Source organism: Portunus trituberculatus, chromosome 17 (assembly GCF_017591435.1).
Source record: "Portunus trituberculatus isolate SZX2019 chromosome 17, ASM1759143v1, whole genome shotgun sequence".
In the NCBI taxonomy this organism is placed as follows: domain Eukaryota; kingdom Metazoa; phylum Arthropoda; class Malacostraca; order Decapoda; family Portunidae; genus Portunus; species Portunus trituberculatus.
The window spans coordinates 16,647,848-16,670,347 of NC_059271.1; the positions used below are offsets into that span (position 1 = coordinate 16,647,848).

The following is a 22,500-nucleotide window of genomic DNA, read 5'->3' on the forward strand; positions in this document are numbered from 1 at the left end:
AAAAGTTTTGGTCCATAAGTAGTTCACGCATGTATAGTTCTTTCAACATGTTCGTCGGGAACTGCTGTTCTTTGTTACAGGAAAATTTCAATTACAGTCGTGATACGAGTCAGTGTTAGAAGCAGGTGGCGGCGGCGGCTCGGTTCCCAGCACCCCCGCTCACTGATACACACGAGGCCCGAGCTGAACCTGTATCTGCTGGCCGTAATCCGTCGACCTTTCGCCTGTACTGGAGATCGTTAAACCACTACTGTGACCTTTGCCTGGCGGAGGGACGGTGAGCGAGGGAAGACGGGTAGGATAGACAGCTGCTGTCTCACCTGTCTTCCTCTTTCCTCCTACACACTCACACCTGCCCACACGCACTGTACTGCCAAGCATCCAGTGCACGGCAAGTACTGCGTATGTTACCTGACTCAAGACAGGAATTCGTAAATGAAAAATCAATGAAACAAATTAAAAGAAAACTAAACGTTAATGGATTACCTATATCTCAGGAAATAATTTGAGAGCTGCAGTAGTCCTACTAAACAAAAAGTCTCCCAATATAGGAAACTTTGTCATAAGTAACAAACGGATAAATAGATGAGAATTAGAAAACGGCAATGAAGTGAGACAGTGAGCAGAGCAGACCACTGGGGAAAGCATACATTGAAAAACGGTTGTCGCGTTATGGGAAGCAACAAACAAATACTAACGTTGTTTCCCATTTCTTTCATTAACTTCAACGCAAGTCTTCAAGAAGTAATTGCATGATAATTCCTTAATCTCGCCATCGACAAGTCCAGCCAGCTAAAGTGGACACAGCTGGTTAAATAAGGGAAGACATGAGGCGTTACTCTGCGTGAAGAGGATGAGCAGAGAGGATAACAGTTGAGGGGACAGAGGGCAGGCGGAAGTCTCAGGCAGGTGTTGTGAGTAGCGGACACAGCGGTCGCGTATCCAACAGACGTTGTGTGCATTATACAGCACAACGGTGTGGAAGACGAAATATGACTGTTGCTGTTTTCCATCACGTGAGCTCAAGTAGTCTACAGCTGAGCCGATTGAAGGCCCCCGGACCCCTCTTGGTGCAGGACTCTTCGTCCTGGCTGGGGATGCTGCTCCGTCAGCCTGGAGGGACGAGGAGTACAGGGCAAGAAGAGGATGGCGCCTCGTAGATTAGAAAGATTTTACGAGCTAAGCTTTTTTGCCTCACTCTCTCCTCCTCCCGGCAGAGCGGCACGCGGCTCAGGGTTTGGCAAAGGGCGGTCCCTCGGGAAAAAAAGGATTAAGGAGTGCGGGAGGATGGTTGAAAATGAGCACAGCGTGTCTCAACTCTCGTGACAAAATAAAGCCGACACGCAGCGGCGAAAGAAATAATTACTGTCTGCATCGAATGGCGGCGCAGGCTGGATAATGAAAAGACAGGAAGGAGTGGCAGCTCTTCTCTGCCGAGGCGCCCCGCAGGACTAGAGCCTAGCGGGGCACCAACTAAACTTTGACATGAACTAATTGCAGCAATTTGTAAATCTTCTGCTTGGCACAACACTCGCGCTCTGCCCTCGCGGCGCCGTCCTGGTGTAGGGTTACCTGCCTGCAAACATTATGCATAAGGGACAAGGCAAACTTTCTTGCTTTTCAATGATCGAGGATAACAACACCTTCCTTCACTCATCATCCCATGCCATGTCGTTTGGTTCCGGGCGTGCCGCACCTTAGCTTCTCCTGTCAGGTATAATGAAAGCCAAAAGCTCGTAGGTTTGCAAAACGCCTGATGTTCTGCTTTTGATAACATATTTGTGCTTCCTCACTTCACTCTCAAGAACTGTTAAACATTTTCAAATGCAATGCAGGTAAATTTCCTTGCTGCAGACTTAACCTAACCTGACCTAACCTAACTTCCTCGCTGCAAACAGAACTCCTCCACAACTACTGGCGTGCGGATGGCCGTGTGCCTGCCTGCCTTTCCTTCCTGCGGGAGGCCGTGTCCAAAGGGTGTGGGCGTTGCCTTCCCTCACACTTGCCTGACTCACCGTCACCACACGCCTCCCTAATAACTACTAAGGTTCCCACACATGGCCCCGCCACACCGCATATCACCGTGTCACCGTGCATCCTTCACTCGTGAGACTCAAACTTGCTGACTACACAACCTCGCGTTGTATTTTTCTTTTACTTTATCTCTGCTTTATAATATTACAACGCCTATGAAAATTTGGAAAATAGCGTCGGAAAAAAAAAGTAAGACTAAATATATACATTCTCAAATAAGCGGGCTACTTTGTACATCAAGCCTTCAACGATAATTTACAGCTCACATAAAGTTAAGAGAAAGTATACATTAGGGCAAAAGTTTGCAGAAAACTGCCGGTAACTCCTGAGAAGAGAGGAGGGTGTGCCTTATGCCGCCACCAAGCACAGGTGACTCAGTGAGCCATGGTTGTGGGGCGAGTCCAAATGTCCACGGGAAGCCTGTTCTCAGCCCCGCGGCTCACACACCCGACCCGCCACACAGGTACTCTCTCATGCGGCGAGTGTGAGGCCCAGGCACACACTTCACAAGCCACCGTGGAGGACACAAACTAATTTTTTAGACCTTGAGCTTAATAAGGTGGCCTCATGGCTCTCTACGTAGCTGTCTGACAGAAGAAAGACCGTAACCCACCGAGCCGACGGAAGGGGTGGTGGGTGGTGGGCATGGCCGAGACACTCGCACCCTCCCTGAGCGCAACCGGCTGATGGAGGCTCGAGTTAGTGGATTGTGAAGTGTGGCTGGAGACAAGATCCTCTCCACAGTGACACAAAAAGTGAATCTCTGTGAGCGTGGCTGTGCGCTCTTCTTTACTCTTTCTCTTAAGCGCATGTTCGGCACTTGCCGCCTCCACTTTTGTCGAGTCTTAAGAGAGACAAAGAGTGGTGTTGCTAAGCATTAATCTCCCTCGTGTGGCCGCAAGCACAGCGCCCTCTGTCAAGCTACGTTACACAGGTGAAGAAGAAGCGGCCAGGGCGGGCAGGGGGCTCGGAGGCAAGAATGGGCATAGACTGGAGGTGGAAGGGTGAGAGGCAAAGGAAGGTCTGCGTGTTATGTTACCAGCCTATTATCTAAGCGCTCTCTCTCTCTCTCTCTCTCTCTCTCTCTCTCTCTCTCTCTCTCTCTCTCTCTCTCTCTCTTGATCCCTTTGAGGAGAGAAACCCTAGCTGTGCATTACACACACACACACACACACACACACACACACACACACACACACACACACGGGTCTCCCTTCCTTACAATGTCTATACTGGTATGCACGAACGTGCTTATGCATACTCAGAGCTCTAAACTCGAACCTATGCATGGTTAGTATATACGTACGTATCTACACACATACACACGCACACACACAGAGGGGCGCAGACCAGGTCAGGGATTTTCTCACACGTGCAGCAATGTTATCTAATTCTCCGTTTCGCCAGGTGTAACGTAACCACACTGTCTCTCACCTGAGTGGAGATGTGAGAGCAGTGACAGCTGATGCTAAAGAAAAAAATATGAAAGTGAGGCAAAAATCGTAAAATCTTCACGCTGCTGGTCAGGACAACCTCACCGCTGCCGCCGCCACAAACTTAAGACTCCAGTGACGCTCTGTTGACACTACTTCCTCGCCCAGCCAACCCCTGCGCCCTTGGTGAGTGGCGGTGCGATGGGGGGAGGAAGGAAGGGCTCAACGCTCTGGAAACTGATCCTGGCGTTGCGTCACATCCTTATGCAGGAAACCACCCATCCACCCACCCACATCCTACCCAGCAGCAGCCGTACACATCCCGCCACTTCCTTCTTCCATCCCTTCCGTATGCCACAGATTCGCGCCGCCGCCGCTGCTGCTCCCACGCTTTTTGTTCTGAAGGACGCTATCGCTGCACTGACGTCGCTTTTTATCAATATTATCTGTCTCTTATCAAAAGGAATGGATTGTGAGCATGAGTGTCTTAGAAGTTTTTTGTAAGACACAGATCGTAGCCAAGGAGAAAGATGGTCCATGGAAATATTAGATTATGGAAAATAAAACAAAAGAGAAAAAATGCACATTTCACGTTAACGTAATTTAGAACGAGTATATATTAGTATGGAGCAATGCAAGGATGTTTAGGCAATGATTAACACACACACACATACACACACACACACACACACACACACACACACACACACACACACACACACACACACCAAAGTGACAACGATGCTCATTGCTCTCGACAGATGCAGAGAAATCAAGTTTTAAATTAATACGTTTTTTTTTGCGTGTGTCCGCGTTGCACGGGTTTAACCTGGTGGCCTCTGTGCGCCACGGGTGTTTGGGAGGAACAAGGAAGCTGCTACAAGTGTTAAGACTATAAGCGAACAGGTGAGGCCAAAAACAGGTAAGTCACTAGCAAAGCTGATCCCCGAGACAGGTAGCGAGTGTCTTCTTAGGCTCACTTTTCCGTGTCTTACCAGGCAGGTCGGGGCACAAGCAGGCCGCCACCCACCGCCACCCATAAACCTGTCACCCCCGTTAGTGATCCAGCGTGACCGCCGCAACCATCCCGCGCAGGACACTCCGCCACGGCTGGGGACGAGGCGACCACATTTCCTAGTTTGGTGGCTGTGGTCGTCCCGGAGTCAGTGAGGAGTCAAGACAGGTTCCTGTGCCTCTACCAGCCTCCCTCTGCCAGCCAACCAACCCTCTCACACACGCGTGCGCCCCTCTGTGTTCCTGTATCAAGGTTTTCCATCTTGTTTTCACCCCTTGGGCGAGTTGGTCCACCATTAGCATATCTATTGACATGAACAGAACCCACAAAGTTACTGGTGATCAGTTTCTATTATGTACTCTCGCTTGCCACTCTCTCTCTCTCTCCCCTCTCGCTTTCTTCAGTGGTCATTGCTGTGATAAGAGACTTGAAAAGGAGGAGAGAAAGTTTTGATAGTTGAGATAACAAATAAACAAAATATACTGTACTGAATATATTATGCACACTCATCTCAGAATAAAGACAACCACGGCACATGTTTATGGATGTTACTGATCCAGTCTTGCTTTCTTTTTTTGCCAGTGGCATTTGATGCTTTTTTGGGGGAGTTTGTTTGAGGGCCTTGGCCATGCAGTCTCCTGCTGGTGTGGAGAAAAAACACCTGCTGTGAGCTGACTGCTTCTCCTCGCGACTGTGGCCTCACATTAGCGACTCATGACTCTTCGTATAGTGAAGTAAAAAATATTTCAAGACCATTTAAAGGAACAATAATAAAAAAAAAAAAGTAGAGGCTGAGGACAACACCACGAGCACCAAGCCACCTGCCAGATCCTACAGATTGTTGGCTTAACCCTGCTTGGAGCAACCAGGGTTTTCTTTCGCCTTATGAGCGGATAATGAAGGCAGACCATGGCAGGGCAGGGTTTGGGGGAGGTGGGGCAGGCAGGGGTGGGGTCACGGGTGAGAGTGACCAGCAGTGACTCACAAAACTGGAAATGAATAAACCAAATTCGGTCTGCCAGCGACTGTGCACACCAGTAGCAGGCAGACTTGACCGGCGGCCTGCACCAGCCGGCCACGACCCTGCGTCGAGGAAATACCTGGGTTATCACCACTGGCTTGTATGGAGGTCCTCGCCCTGTCCAGAGAGCATGAGGTAAAGATTCATCCTTTCACTCTAGCCCACGAGGAAATCCATACCAGTGTCTAAAGTAACTCGGTGTGTGTGGCTCCTCTGGTCATTCCCACAGTCACCTTAGAAGACCTAACTAGACACACTCCTGAACCATCACTAATACTACTTCTAAATGATCAGAGAGCCAAGAAGTGGTGTTACTTGTGCTGTTTATAATTCACTTGTGTTCTTTTGTGTGTGTGAGTGAGGCAATACAAGGACGGCACCAAGGACAAGGGCACCTGAGGTCTTCAAGCAACTCCCAAAACCCTTGGCGACTTCAGTAGATATGTTCCGGGTGAGAGAGAGAGAGAGAGAGAGAGAGAGAGAGAGAGAGAGAGAGAGAGAGAGAGAGAGAGAGAGAGAGAGAGAGAGAGAGAGCGGTGGGGGGGCGGCAATGATTGACTGGATAATTTATTACCTCGAAGTACCCAAAGGCCCCTCTCGGATCCTCCTTCATTCACCACCGCAACACACACACACACACACACACACACACACACACACACACACACACCAGCGGACGACTCTCTCCCTGCAGGCTGCATGCATTGCACTCACAACAGACGCCCCCTCTCCTTCCCTCACAGCTACTGACAGCCGTGATGCAGAGACACTAGAAGAACTTTCTCACTAAGTACCGCGGTAAGAAAGAGTTTCCCCCAGGGCAACTCGTAGAAGACTAAGTAAGACAGAATAGGGCACGGTCACCTATTGTTTTGACGTGACTTACCTCGCCGCGTGGGGCTGGCGGGACACCCAGGCTTGAAGGGGGGAGGGTCTAGATTCACGCCCATAAGAGCTACACGTATGTACTCGCAGCCGCGCCTCACACCCTCAGTAGCAGCAGGTTTAGGGCGCCGAACCCTGCTGGTTGCTGCCGGTGTACTGCCCTCCGCCCACGCTCCGGATAACTACCTCAGGCATCGCCCAAGTCTCCTCGCCCTGACCGCCGAGTGACCATCCTCCTCCTGGCCGCTCGTTCCTCACTGCACTTCTCAGTCAGGTCAGCAGGACACTCACACAGGGCGGCAGTGTCATGGCTACAAGCGCCGGCCAAGCCAAGGCTCTGAGGGCAGCGGGGTAATTCCAGGGCACCTCGGTGCTAATATTTCCTTAAGTGAGAACCGCCTGGAAGGGAGAGGCCGTGGCTCACCGCCGCTGCCGAAAAGCTCATCCACACTCCACCAGCAACCTGTTGAGGAGGCAGCGGTCACCAGCACCCTGCACATAATCCACTTCCACGGGTGCGATATCCCCACGCCCACGCCTCACACTCCACACATCACAAGCGCGCCTCTGTGGCTTCACTGGTTCTTCTTGATGTGATTTAGGACCGAGTTCCACGTCTAGGCCCTTGTGTCGAGTGTAACAAAGGAGGTCATGTTTACCTGCGCCCTCCCCCTGCACTGGCTACGCTACAACTGTACCGTCTTTCTCTTCTCACTACGCTAACTCGTCGCTTGCCACATGCGAGCAGACCCGCCATATTTGCCGCCTGCCACACCATTATCATTTGCCCTGAGCTCAATCCACACCCTCTCCTCGCCCTTACTGTAGCCTTATCGTATCGTAGTGGGAAATAGGGCACGGGGCGAGGGACAGGGGACAAAACTTCTCTCACGTGAGGAAGCATCATACATCTGCACCCCGCCTGGCCCGACACGCACTGACCACGCCGTTTTTTTTTTTTTTTCAGTGTTACCAGTCTTTCAATTTCTAATCCTTTGTGTCTACACCGCAACAAAAAGCGCCTTTCCCATCGAATCCACGTGGCTCGAGATGCAACACTGTGACGGGCGTGACGCAGGGCAGGAGGTGTGAGGTTCATCTATTCCAGCCCCGAGGTTTTCACGTGAAGTGAGGAACCTCCGTGGACAACCACAACAGCGATAACGCGGCAGGAAGCTCTGTGCACCTTTTCCTCTCTGCTGCCGCCCCTTTCACTGTTCACAACGCGAACTCTCACGCCCTCCGAGTTAAAGGGACAGTTATGTCATCCAGGCAGCGGCGGTCATGGAGGCCACAATGCACCTCTGCCCGAGCGTCTGGAGGAGATGAAGACAGGCGGCGGCGGGCATTCCTGAACAGAAAATATGCGCGTCTGTGGTCATCCTCCCGTGGCCTGCAGGGAAAGAAAGTGGAGTTGTGCGCTCTGATTACCTCCTCTGTGTGTGTGTGTGTGTGTGTGTGTGTGTGTGTGTGTGTGTGTGTGTGTGTGTGTGTGTGTGTGTGTGTGTGTGTGTGTGTGGTGTTTAGGGAGTGTGCTGCCAGCCTCGTGTACCGCCACCCTTGGTAAACACGAGTGTATGGACTTGGACCTCCTGACAAAGGATGTTCTGGGTTGCAGCACTTTGCAAATGGAGCGACTGATGCCTTTGCGTTGTGCAGTGCTGAGACTCTTTGATGGCGAGGAATCATGACTGCTCACGGATGTCTTGTGAAAGAAAGACGTCTTGCATTACGAATGGTATCCAAGCTCCTAGTATATACTATTATCTGAGTAGGACTAATTTTGGCACTGGCCTGGGAGCAGGGCAAACCGACACCTGCCAGTCGGTGCAATTCGCCCAGCCACGATGAGCAGGTCCATGCAGCAATGTTCTGCCGTAAACACAAGTCGTGGAGTCTTGGATAAAGGACACAGGAATTGAATTATAGGAAGGATTCCAGATATCCTTTGGGAGGAGCGCCTCAGTCGGGGCTTTGAGGATAAGCGTGATGGCGGTGTGCGTGAGGTTCCACATTGTAAAGAGACACAGTACGAAGCTTAACAAGAGGACGACCAACAACAGCAGCTCGTTACACAGGCCTGAGGGAGGCGTGAACTCCATCTGGAGGAGAGAACGCGTGCGGGAGGCCATGGTGCAGAAGTGCTGTAACAGTTTGGTGTCAGTTTCAAAATCACGACGAGGTTTGCAGTTCGTTCCACTATACACACATAGAAAGAGATCAACGTGTAAAAAGATGTGATGAAATAGTCATGTGTTTGTTGGTGCCAGACTTCCTTACAAAGTACTGATCACTGTCTAGAATCTGTTACGTTTTCCTGCCTCCTGCTATTCCTCACAAGTATTCCAAAGAGCTTTACAAGTTTTTGGAATCCTCAGGGAAAGAAGCAGCAAGTCCCTTAGTTCATGGGGTCATAGAAGAAGTCGACCTCTGTGGCGGGAGGCGGAGTGGTCTGGCGGTACTTGAGGCCGATATAGATGACCACGGCGATAAGCAAAACGGCGTAGATGAAATTAACGTACAGCAGGACAAATCTCATGGAGCCCACCTCGGCAGGACACAAGTAGCTGCGCAGGAAGGAGAATATCATGGCACACACCGAACGCTTAGAGGGAGACGCCGGCGACCCGGGAGGTGTTGCCTGGCTCTTCTGACGACGCTGCCTCAACATTTAACCTTTTCAACAAGCACGAACCTTGAAATGGTCTCCCTTTTGGGTCTTATTCACTATCTGGCACAGGAAATGGACGTCTTAAGGCTGAAGTGTGGCGAGGAACAGGCATCTCGAGGCTGAGGCGTGGAGAGGAACGGGCGTCTCGAGGCTGAGGTGTGGTGAGGAACGGGCGTCTCGAGGCTGAGGTGTGGTGAGGAACGGGTGTCTCAAGGCTGAGGTTTGGTGAGGAACGGGCGTCTCGAGGCTGAGGTTTGGTGAGGAACGGGCGTCTCGAGGCTGAGGTGTGGTGAGGAACGGGCGTCTCGAGGCTGAGGTGTGGTGAGGAACGGGCGTCTCAAGGCTGAGGTGTGACGAGGAACGGGCGTCTCAAGGCTGAGGTGTGACGAGGAACGGGCGTCTCGAGACTGAGGTGTGGAGAGGAACGGGCGTCTCGAGACTGAATTGTAGAAAGGAACGGGCGTCTCGAGGCTGAGGTGTGGAGAGGAACGGGCGTCTCGAGGCTGAAGTGTGGTGAGGAACGGGCGTCTCGAGGCTGAGGTGTGGAGAGGAACGGGCGTCTCGAGACTGAATTGTAGAAAGGAACGGGCGTCTCGAGGCTGAGGTGTGGCGAGGAACGGGCGCCTCGAGGCTGAGGTGAAGCTAGGAGCGGACGTCTCCAGGCAGTGACGGAAAGGACTAGACTGGCAGGACGCAGCGGGGGATGAAGGGTCGCCTCTAAAGTGACTAGCGATATTGGTCGGTTCTTTCCCTATTGACCCCCCCAGCACCTCCCCACACCCACCCCGCAGGGATTACGTGGTGGTGTCGGGTTGGGGTGGGGCAGGAGAGGAGGAAGAAGAGTCCCCGTTATCGGAAGGGGAAGGTTAGTGATGAGGCAACGTCAATTAATATAAACATCAATCTCTGACGAGGGAGACTGGACAGCACTATAACGATAAAACATAGACGGTAATGAAATAAACACGTCTATTTCTGTTGGTTTACTGAAAGCTATGTAGACTCACTTGGCAATGAAGTAATGAATCGACTAAACCACGCAAGGAAACACAATGGCTTTATCAGGAAGTTTAATAACATTGGACACTAATGGTCACTAATTAAAATATCGATGGTCTGGGGAGAGGAACAGAGCAGCCTTAAAGGAGCTCAGTAATTGGCTTTCAATGGATGGTGGAAGAGCCTGTGCAACGATAAAGATTCTGATGACCAGATAGAAGACCCTGTATAATATGACGAACTCTCAGCGGATGGGGTGACGAAAGAGCCTGTGTAATATGTCGAGGTTTCAATGTATAATATTATAGGGTGACGAAACGAGCCAGGAAAATGGTATGTGCATAAACTACTGCACCTCTACAAAGTTCGTCCTAGGCAAGAAAAAACGTGTGGCACTGTAACTACTGATAATTCTAATACAAGGTACCTCAATGATCCCTTTTTTCAACTCCTCCCTACAGCCTACCTCCCATGCCCGCCGCCCAGCAACCGTGAGAGCGGCATGTCGATACTGCAGATAATAAGGTGACTCGCATTTTCGTCCCTTCCATATCAGTGTGTCCAGTAATGTGTCCATGTCAGTGACTCCTGGAACATGCAGCATCCCCACACCACGTCTGTCCCCACCACTACCAACTCCCAAGACACACCACACCACCTCTGCATGCAAGACCCGCCCTCTACATTACATTACAACAGTTCACCTATAACACACCAGCCTGCACACAATAATACCATTTTTCTATCTATACCATATCGTCTTTACCGGATCCTATAACACACCACCCTTCACATAACAAGTATCTCTATCTCTATAAAACATCATCTTTACCAACCCCCTATGACATAACAACACAAAACAATACTATCTCCTCCCTCTACAACACATAAACCCTCACATCACCACACCACTCTCTACGTGACACAAGATCCTCTACCTTTACATTATATAATCTGCTACTGTTTAAAAAAAGTAATCACTGAAGGGCCAGCGAATAGAAATCCCTCACTGTCTACTTCACACCACGCTCCAGTTACTCACTCCCTACACTATTTCACCACACCATCCTCCTCCCACACTACATTACTATCTTCACCTATACAGACCCTTAGCCAGTCACAGCATGTTAGACCAACTCATATAACACAACTTACTGTCACACCCATACACGAAATTAGCATCCTTCTTTACGTAACCGTGACTTGTATGAAGAAAGTTAATAATATGGCAGATATCAATTATAGTGCTATTGATGAGCTAACTGTAGAGGAAAATTAAAAGTACAATGTCTTTTTTTCACGAATTTCTGGCTATGAAATGAGAAAGTGTGGACAATAATTTATTCAAGTGTGTCCTGCGTTGCAGTCTCGGCCACAAGGGAGCCTCAAAAACCACCAGGACGCGCACCCATGGAAAGATCACTGCCTTACCTGTAGAAGTTGAGGTTTTGTCGAACTTGAAACTCGGGCGCTTGTAGAGGGCCGGGGACACTGGCAGATAGGAGCGGAGGTGGCCGTTGGACTTAGTCATGTTGAGCACCGAGGTCTTGGCGTGGCTGCTGCTGGAGGCGCTCACCACACTGGCATCCACCAGGGAGTCTATACTGGTGGCGCGCCGCAGAGGAGGCACCCCGTTCTTGCTGCAGGAAGGAAGGAGGGGAGAAGAAGGTTATCGCAAAGTTACATGTGCAGGTTTCCAGTGACGCGAGGGTCCCCAACACAAGCAAGGGGAGGAAGGGACCCCAGTTGAGGGGGGTGTGTGAAGGGAACTAACACAAGCTATCAGAGGCTAGGGGAATGGGGGAGGAGGAGGCAGGTGTGGCTTACCTGTGTGGTGTTCAGGTGTGACGTCAGATGGCCTATCTGGCTGATAACGATGGTGGTGGTGATGATGGTGATGGTTGTGATGACAAGTGACAACAGATAATGGTGACAAGATGAATAAGACGACAGAGAAGAGAGAAGGCAAGTGCATGCACACACGCGTACACACACAGGTGCATACAGAAAAGGCGAAATGAAGTCAGAGAAAAAAAAAACACTTGTTAGACATTTTCTTTGTAATTCCCCAGTGTCTTGAACATCACGTGGTGGGCAGGTGAGCGCCAACCGTCACCCTCCCAGAGGTTACTCAGAGCTGATGTAGTCCGATCTAAGGGTGAGGTTGACAACTTTCACAAAACATCATCCTCTTGCTCAAGGAGGACAATAAACACTCGCTCTTCAGTGAAAGTGTTCAGCAAACTAAGAAAGGGTTCAGTCTCAGCTTGCCAAGGACGTGTCCACTGAGCCAGCGAGGTCTGTGTGTGTGTGTGTGTGTGTGTGTGTGTGTGTGTGTGTGTGTGTGTATTTACTAATGGGGAGGGGAAAACTGATTGTCTGTTAATAAATTTAGGATTCATCTTAAAAGTATGAGATGACAATTCCATTACAACATCAACAAACTTACGTATTTAAGGGGAAAAAACAAACAATACTTTTAATGTGGATAGATGCACATGAACACACCACTGTAAGGTAGAGGTCCAACCACCAGGTAGGGACAAGTAATGTATGGGTGCGGTCACTGACATGCAGTTTTAAAGGGTTTACAATTCTGAGGTGATTAATGTATTGATTCATTACGACTGGCCAACGAATACTGGATCCTTAAGCTTAATGACAGATGCACCAACAACCTAGGGGATGCGATCAGCAGTCATGTGGCGGGGTGAAGGGACCTGAGGAGCCGCTGAGGAAACCCTGCCTGGACATGGTAGAGTGAGGCAGAGAGCCACACTCGACGAGAAGGAAAACGAGTTGGAAAAGAAAACGGTGCCGTTCAAGAGGAAGACTAAAAGAAATTTAACAAATTCATCACCTTTACATGCAACATAACATTTAAAAAAAAAAAAAATTGTCTGAAAATGTTATGGAAGTTGAAAAAATCATGGAAAAATATATTCAGAAACGAAACTCATTCATAAACAAGTATCACCACACCGTTACCAGACAGAGATAAAGAGATAGAAGGTAAGAGAAGTGACAGATAATAAAGACATAGACATAACAGGAGAAAATATAAAATCAACTGATATAAAACATTTTCAGCACGTCAAGACAACAAAGGTTGATGGATGAATGGAGGGAGGGAGGGAGGGACAAGAGGGAGGAGGAGGAACAATCGGGAGTAAAACACACCAACAGGACAACACCAACACGTGACTGGAGGCGGAGGAGAGACGAGGACTGGGAGAGGAGAAGGCTTTAAAGGAGTGGAGGGGAAACAGGCAAGCAGGACAACCAAACACTGCTGTGAGAAGCTGTTATGCTGCCGCTGCACTTCAGAGCATCAAGGAGATGAGCCGAGAGTGAGACAAGGAGGTGAGCTGAGAGTGAAAAACCCTAAGTACGGGGAGGGAGGGATGATACCGTACTTCTTTCAATGGGGAGCCAAACCACTGGGGGGATGTTACTGCACGGATGTACGACTTACTGTGGGGTTAGTGAGAGTGTTAATGCAGTCTGATATACAAGCGAACTCCTGCTGTATCGGGGCGGAGGGGAGGGTGACGGTATTTGTCTTAAGGGGGAAGCTCTTAGGGGTTTAATAGGGGACACGGGTAGTGGTGCGAGGGCAGTCACCTTCTGAGCCTAACCTTAAGGCTTACACAGACAGGAAGGTGGAAAGAAGGTAGGAATGTTTCTTTTCCTTAGACAGAGAGGAAGATGGGAAAGAAATACACGTTTTATTCCTTTTACGTGCAAAAGAAAGCTGACCAGTGACTAAAAATAAGTACGTTAATTTATATCAACAACCGCTCCACTGAAACTTGTTTAGATATGAAGGAAAAATGAAGTATATAAGGAAAGAAAAACAAGAATATTTGAGAATGACCAATACAAAATACAATGAAGTCTATGAGTAAAGAGAGAAAAGAGACTGTCAAAAAAAAAAAAAAAAGAGAAGAGGAAGAGGTGAAAGTTTGACACTCCAATAAAGATGAAAAAAGAAAAAAAATCACAGAACAACAAAAAGAGAGGAAAGCAAAATGAAAGACACAACATGGGAGAAGAAATCTAAATACTAGAGAAACAGAAACGGTAACTGCCGAACTCACCATACGGAGGAGAGGGAGGAGAGGGAGAAGAGGTGGGAGGGAGGGAAGGAATACATGCATCATCAGCAGAGGCCAAGGACAGACAGCGTAGTAAGGGCAACATGAACATTCCGACAAGAAATCTTTCCTGAACAATCTTATCGTTGTTTCCTGCATGGACGGGCGGTGGAAACGGAGCCGGAGAGATCGTCTGCCGGAGTGAGACGTCGAGAAGGGGAGGTAAGAGAGGGAGAGTCAGCGAGGAGCGAACACACAGGAGGTAAGTAAATGGAGGTTGTTGTAGTAGGAGGGAGGGGAGGAGGGGAGGTGGAAGGGACATTATGCTCATCACCTGTTAACACTGAGAAGCTGAAAGGTTGACAACAGAATTACGTACACACACACACACACACACACACACACACACACACACACACACACACACACACACACAGGTGAGTACGAACTGATGGATGGCAAGCAGTTGTTTAACTTCTCATACCTACAAACACACACACACACACACACACACACACACACACACAAAAAAAAAAAAAAATAATCAAACACACACACACACACACACACACACACACACACACACACACACACACACACACACACACACACACACACACACACTTCAGTGCACAATACAAGACGTAGCTGATTTACATAAAAAAAAACAACACACGGTGGTTCAAATCAGGGTCATGAAAGCAGCATCTATTAGAAAAAAACAACACGAAATCAGGCACTAACGGGACACCATGTATGGAAAAAAGGAACACAAAGAAACCCTAAGCTAAAAACGAGGTATTTTCTCTTCAGTTGTCCTTCAAAAGTCTAATGCTCACGATACAAAGAAAATTAGAAGTACCCTTGACCAGCATCACTATGACCATCACCACTACCTGCCACACACACACACACACACACACACACGAGCGCAGTGCCAGAAAATTTCATGACATTCGAGTGAGCGCCACTGATGTTGCAGGTTATTATTATCATCATCATTATTATTATTATTATTATTATTATTATTATTATTATTATTATTATTATCACTATTAATAGAGCGAGAAGACGTGGGAAATTGTGCTTCATTTAATCATGACGGAATATGATAATTTTGTTATTGCATTTACTTACATTCTCTCTCTCTCTCTCTCTCTCTCTCTCTCTCTCTCTCTCTCTCTCTCTCTCTCTCTCTCTCTCTCCCTTCCTGTGCGATTTAAAGTTATACTCATATTACTGAGTTTTTGCATAATAAATATTCACGTTCTCTTCCCCCACACTGTATTCCCGTACATAGTCATCCCAGCACAGGGGAGCCGCAACAAAATTATGGGAGATTCTTGGGCAGACTTCTATCGCGTGGATGTTTTGACTCAAGTGATAGAAAAGACGAACTTTACAACATCGAAGCCGTGAGACAAGAGCGACCAGGAATAGACTTGCAGGATATCGTGTCTCTGTGGCCAAGCTGGTCACGCGATTGCTTGTAATAATAGCGTGACATTAAGTGATATTTTATGTGCGTGGGTGAACTGGGGACTGGGACACACACACACACACACACACACACACACACACACACACACACACACACACACACACACACACACACACACACACACACACACGTATTTACGATTGAAATAAATTTCATTCATAAACTTTCCACTCTCACTTCGTGCCTTTCTTGTTTCATGCCGTTCCTAAACTCCACTCTGCCTCGCTTCGCTCACTCCCGTCCAGTCCTACCTCACGAAAATAACCGATTGAATCACGACAGGTCTTAATCCCGGGGCCGGCATGCACCTCCCACCATCACCGCCATTAGGGGCGCCGCTGCCCAGTGAGGTCAACAGCCGCAAAGTGAGTCACAGCGGGAAGTCAAAGATGTTTGCTCCTTGGTCAGGAGGAAAGGTCGGCGGTCCCGCGCCATCAAGAGCCACGCGTTGTCGGGTAATAATAATAATAATGTTTTAGATGAATAGTTTAGCGACTTCTGTTCCGATTTCCGAAATTCCTGAGAAAATCTGAGTGAAGAGTTAATTTTCTTCCATTATATTTGATGACCGGTTGATTAACATTTCCTGTTGATGAGAATCTCAGAGTCGTTCGTCACAAGACACTTTTAATGAGCCGCCGCCAGGGACGGATGTGAAGGGTTCCCCACGCAACCGACATCTATGTAGCCCATCCCTTTACAGCCTCTAAGCCAAAGCCACCCTCGTCTGTAGTGCAGCGTGAAGCGTGCGCAGCCCCTGGCGAGCTATGCCGTGCAGCCCCGAAAGAGAGGCTCAGTGAGGGGTGACTGAGGCCTGAGCATCCCCACGCGAGGACCTCTGAGCCCCGTCACGCGTGCACGCATCCACTAGCGGTGACACTAACACTAAACAGACACAGTCACACGTAACTCCACCCAGGCAGGTCACCGTCACAACACTGACCAACACCATCAGGGTCATCGCAGCAAAACATGTCACCACCACAACACATGATAAGTCACAACACGGGCACCATCACATCTAGTATCACTATATCACAACACAGGTCATCACCATCACAACACTCCTTGGTCAACATACCACTTGCGAGCCCTGAACCGCCTTCCATTTAAAACACAACAGGGAAAAAATACATATTAAAATCCTCATAGACCTAACTAGCTAGCTGTAAGGATTAGACAAAAAGCAACAAGAGGGAGTGGCCAGAAGGGAACACTTACATTTAGTCATGGACATAAAAACAACAGACACATTATTTATGACAGATTTCACAGGACTGACTGGATGATGGAATCACTAGGGAAGACTCAAACTTAGCTTACTATAGAACACAGTGACATGGACCAGGGAAATAATAAAGATTCGCACACAGGGATGAGTTAGGAGAGCCTGGTGATAGGGGGGATAAGGGGAGAGGAGGGCATGCCAGTGTGTGCGTGGTGGTGAGGCCGCCTTGTGGTGAAGCTGTTGTCATTGTTTCATTGTTATGGTGGTGGTGGTGGTGGTGCTGCTCCGCTAACGTGTATCGGTGGTGGATGGTATCGTGAAGACATGTGCTTTATTTTTAAGTTGTTCACTAAGATAGAGCAATCGAAAACTTATAGGAAAAAAAAGTCCATTGAAGGCGACGATATATACAAAGTACAGTTAAAAAGAAAAAAAAATCTGAATTAGAAAAATGAAAACACACTTTTGAAATTACTACTACTACTACTACAACTACGGACTATGACAGTGTTTGCTTGTGCTATGAATATGTCGCAATGTTGCTTTTATGTCGCAATCTGAGACACTGTTGCAAAGTCAGTTTGATTCAGTGGGTTCTCCTTAACGGGAAACAACAAACGACCTTCCTGAGCCACGTCCAACACAGACCTTCAGCCTTCTTGTCACTGCGGCTTCATGATGCCAACAGCAGATCAAGTTGTAATTACCACGTGATCTTTGTAATAATTGTCTTATATAATTTCAGTGCACCTTCGGACAGCAGAGTTGTTGAAGTTTTCTTCAAAACATTTTCCCTGAGTTTCTAGTTATTAAATGTTTTCCAGTCTTACATTGAGTTTATTGTTTATCAACAATATAACTATGTCATTATTATTATTGTCATTATTATTATTATTATTATTATTATTATTATTATCATTATTATTATTATTATTAACAACGTTACTTTAATTTTAATATTTTCCCGTTTAGAAGATGATAAATCTAATCTTTCCTATTTGGAAATTCAGAGATATAAATGTCCTTGAATCTTACATCTATTTAATTGTGTTATTTTCAGACATTGATTGAACGCGCCAATTTTCCAGCTGTCATTTCACGCTGTAAAGCATTTTACGATTTGCTAAACTTTATTAACTTTACGAGCACAATATTCTTTATTCCATTTAGATTCTCGTCACTGTAAGAGGTTCGCAAAGTATCATGCAGCCAGCTCGCCTGTCGGTAAAAGCTTCTCTTCTGCTATTCGTCGATGCAAGAATAAGAGTGAATTTTTCCTTGCCTCCTGTGATACAAATAGACAAAGGTGAAGTGCATGGAGGCGACGAGCCAGGCGACCAGGATAAAACGCGGTCACATTCTCTCTCTCTCTCTCTCTCTCTCTCTCTCTCTCTCTCTCTCTCTCTCTCTCTCTCTAGACTAGACATTGTGGACGCAAATGCACTCAATCAATCATCACTTCTCATTCTTTCCTTCCTGCTCAAAGTCTCTCTCTCACAGTCTGTTTCCAGTATGCCCTTTCCTATTCCTTTTCTCTTTAGTCCGTTCTATATTCTAGTTTCCTAATCTCTCCTTCCTTTCTCTTAACCTTCTTCTCTCTCGTCAGTATAACCCTTTGTCAGCTCCGTTTCTGCTTCCTTCTCTATCTCTTTCTGGTCTGTATTTCTTTCAGTCAGTCTCTCCAGCTCTCTTTCTCTCTCTTTCGCCTATACTGCCAATAAAAGTCACAAATTCCCAGACTAGAGGAGCACGTCATCCGCGACAGAAACAGCAGCGGAAACGACAATTAAGAAAATCTAATCTCCCTTGAAAGACACTCACTTCCGTCACATAAACCGAGAGAAGAAACATGTCACGATAAAGTCTAAGGATACGACACACTATGTTTATGTTGGCGTGTGTCTAGTGACGTTTCCATGTGTGTGCTTGTGTGTGTGACGGCAGGAGAGGGACAAAATGGTGGGGAGGAGAGGTGACAGAAGTCAGGAGGCAAGCCAAGGAGGAAAACACTGATTTGGTAATAGAGATGAGACGGAGAGAGAGAGAGAGAGAGAGAGAGAGAGAGAGAGAGAGAGAGAGAGAGAGAGAGAGAGAGAGAGAGAGAGAGAGAGAGAGAGAGAGAGAGAGAGAGAGAGAGAGAGAGAGAGAGAGAGAGAGAGAGAGAGAGAGAGAGAGAGAGAGAGAGAGAGAGAGAGAGAGAGAGAGAGAGAGAGAGAGAGAGAGAGAGAGAGAGAGAGAGAGAGAGAGAGAGAGAGAGAGAGAGAGAGAGAGAGAGAGAGAGAGAGAGAGAGAGAGAGAGAGAGAGAGAGAGAGAGAGAGAGAGAGAGAGAGAGAGAGAGAGAGAGAGAGAGAGAGAGAGAGAGAGAGAGAGAGAGAGAGAGAGAGAGAGAGAGAGAGAGAGAGAGAGAGAGAGAGAGAGAGAGAGAGAGAGAGAGAGAGAGAGAGAGAGAGAGAGAGAGAGAGAGAGAGAGAGAGAGAGAGAGAGAGAGAGAGAGAGAGAGAGAGAGAGAGAGAGAGAGAGAGAGAGAGAGAGAGAGAGAGAGAGAGAGAGAGAGAGAGAGAGAGAGAGAGAGAGAGAGAGAGAGAGAGAGAGAGAGAGAGAGAGAGAGAGAGAGAGAGAGAGAGAGAGAGAGAGAGAGAGAGAGAGAGAGAGAGAGAGAGAGAGAGAGAGAGAGAGAGAGAGAGAGAGAGAGAGAGAGAGAGAGAGAGAGAGAGAGAGAGAGAGAGAGAGAGAGAGAGAGAGAGAGAGAGAGAGAGAGAGAGAGAGAGAGAGAGAGAGAGAGAGAGAGAGAGAGAGAGAGAGAGAGAGAGAGAGAGAGAGAGAGAGATTGTCGTAAGGCCTCAACATAAGCGAGTACAAGTAGAGATCCTTAGAGGCACAAGTAGACCAGAGTAATTTCTTAACCTACCTCTCCAGGGAGTGCGTCCTCCTCCTGTAGGACTCCTCGCCGCTGCGGGAAGTATCCTTAACCAGCAACCTCGCGATCCTGCCTAGGCCGCCTGTTGTGGACGCCACTGCCCCGGGCACCTTAAGACTGCCGGGGGAGCCGCCGCTACCGCTGCCGGGGGACATGGCCAGGCCTTCGCCGTCCCCCAAGGAGAGGCGACCTGGGCTGCTCCGCTCACCTCCGCCAGACTCTGTAGGAGAGAGTGGAGAGTTAGCTTGGGACGTGTGGAGGCGTGGTGGTTATAGCGACGGTGACGATGTGACGATGATGGCGACCACGACGACACTGACCATAACAATAATATCAAAAACAAGGACGCCAGTCATAACAACACCAATAACAGCAATATCAACCACAATAACAACACCAACCATAACAACACCAACAACAGCAACGCCAACACGGTCACCATAACAACAGCAACAGCCATAACAACAACAACAACAATAACAACAATAATAACAACAACTGTAACGGCGACAGCGACGACACGGACGATAACACCAACAACATCAACGATAAACACAACAACAAAGACAACACCAACGATAAACACAACAACAAAGACAACAGCATGGTGGCACGAAACAACAAAGACAACAGCATGGTGGCACGAAACAACAAAGACAACAGCATGGTGGCACGAAACAATGATGACAACAGCCACGTCAACACCAACACCAACAATTACAACAACAAGAAAGACCACAGTGAACATGACAACGATGACGACGACGACGATGACGACAACAATAAAACAACAACAAACACAGCAACAACACTGACATCTGATAACAAACAGCAACAACATTAACAACAACATCAACAATAATAATGATGTTTGTGTTGGACGTATCTCGCTTAAAAAAAAGACAAAAACAAAAATAAAACAAGAATTAATGTATGAAGACCAAAAGTTAAGTTCACAAGCGTTTTTTTTTTTTTCCCCGCCCTTCACTTTGTTATGTTAATATGTACGAATTCCACCTTCACTTCTCCATAAACGCAGAAGATGAGCGTCACGATGATAATAGTGATAGTGATACAAGCTACTATCGTGTCACTATGATTTTGATGATGACAATGGTGGTTTGGTGAGGGTCGTGTCACAGAGACGCCTACGCAGAGGAACAGGTAAACAGGTTCGCCTTATGCGGGGATGGTTCGTTACTTAGTTAAGGTAAATCGGCGGAGTAACGTGTGATTTGCGATTTGCTGACGATGTAGAGTGAACGGAACAGTTGTCATAGTGGTTACGTAATTACTTGAACTATGATACAGCTATTGTTATTGCCATTACTGCTGCTGCTGCTACTACTACTACTACTACTTTTTTTTTCTGCTTGTCCTTGTTCTTCTATATTTGGAGCCAGGAGGGAGGAAGGGCGCTGGTGACAATAGCCATACGTTTTCTATTATTCTAACTAAAGGTAAACCAAAAACAAAAGCAATAAGCAATACACTACTACCGCCACTACTAGCTTTACAAAAAAACTCACGATAGATTTAGCTTCCCTTTGATATAACACACACACACACACACACACACACACACACACACACACACACACACACACACACACACACACACACACACACCTTGAGACGGGGTGCACCTCCTCCAAGTTTCGAGCATTGTTAAGAGTAAGTTCATTGCCAAGTTAGTATTGATGGTGGTGGTGGTGGTGGTGGTGGTGGTGGTGGTGGTAGTGGTATGGTGTATGGACTAAAATTCGGGTCTGTCTGTCCTACACTCTTCCGTTGTACACTGATGAATGAACGACAGAAGTGAACTCTTTCTACACTCTAAGCTCTTTTTGCAGCCATTAACCAATCTCGCAATCGTATGATAAGGAAAAAACAACAGGAACGACCTCTCCTGCCCTACAAAGACATAGCGTGGTGATAAGGTTCAGGTAATTACGGACAGTTATCAGGAGCATTCAGTATTGACTCATAGGGAGGTCACTGTGTAGACAGAAAGCTTGATATTCAGTGACACTTGATTTCAAATACCCAGTCGTCTATCTCTTTCTTTTTTACAGGATGCGGTGGAAATTGTAGGTTTCAAGTGTGTGGTCATGATTGCAGTGATAGTGTAATCCTCTTTTTTATGTAAGAGGGAACAACTGGCCAAGGGCAACAAAAAATAAAAGTAAAAGCCCACTTAATTGCCAGTCCTCAGAGGTCCGATAGAGTTCAACCAACCGCAGTGCCATGTCAGGTGACGTTGGCGACAATGGAGTGCCACACTCTTTGTGGCACACCCATTGTTGTTCTTGGCTAGATACGTGGTAGGGTCACCACTTCCTTTCCATGGATTTGGTCCACGGTCTCTTATTGGTTATTCAAGATTGTCCTGTATTTCTACAGGGTATTCCTCCATCTGCCACCCGGAGGACGCACCTAGTAGGAGTTTTCTCTCCCGCTCATACACCGGGAAAGGGAAGACACAATCCCTCGAATTACATCCCGTACTTCCTGCTACGTGAACAGGGGCTACATAAACATTAAGAGGCTTGCCCATTTGCCTCGTCGCGCCCAGGGCTGGAAGCCGGGCCTTCTCGGTTGTGAGCCGAGCGTGCTAACCACTATACTACGCGGTGTTAGCAAAAAAAAAAAAGCAAAAAAAAAAAATAAATAAAATAAAATAAAATAAAATAAAAAA

At 47.6% G+C, this 22,500-nt stretch overlaps 1 protein-coding gene across 7 annotated transcripts in view; it reads right to left on the reverse strand.

Annotated features, from left to right (window-relative positions):
• The window catches only part of LOC123504842 (ankyrin repeat and fibronectin type-III domain-containing protein 1-like), a 447,143-nt gene that overhangs the window by 48,834 nt on the left and 375,809 nt on the right, over positions 1-22,500 (reverse strand). For all 7 annotated transcript variants that reach the window (XM_045255727.1, XM_045255726.1, XM_045255724.1 and 4 more), the window contains 2 exons: positions 19,794-20,022; positions 11,490-11,698 (listed from right to left, as the gene is read on the reverse strand). In XM_045255727.1, the coding sequence (XP_045111662.1) occupies positions 11,490-11,698; positions 19,794-20,022 (438 nt within the window). The remainder of the gene's footprint in view (positions 1-11,489; positions 11,699-19,793; positions 20,023-22,500) is intronic.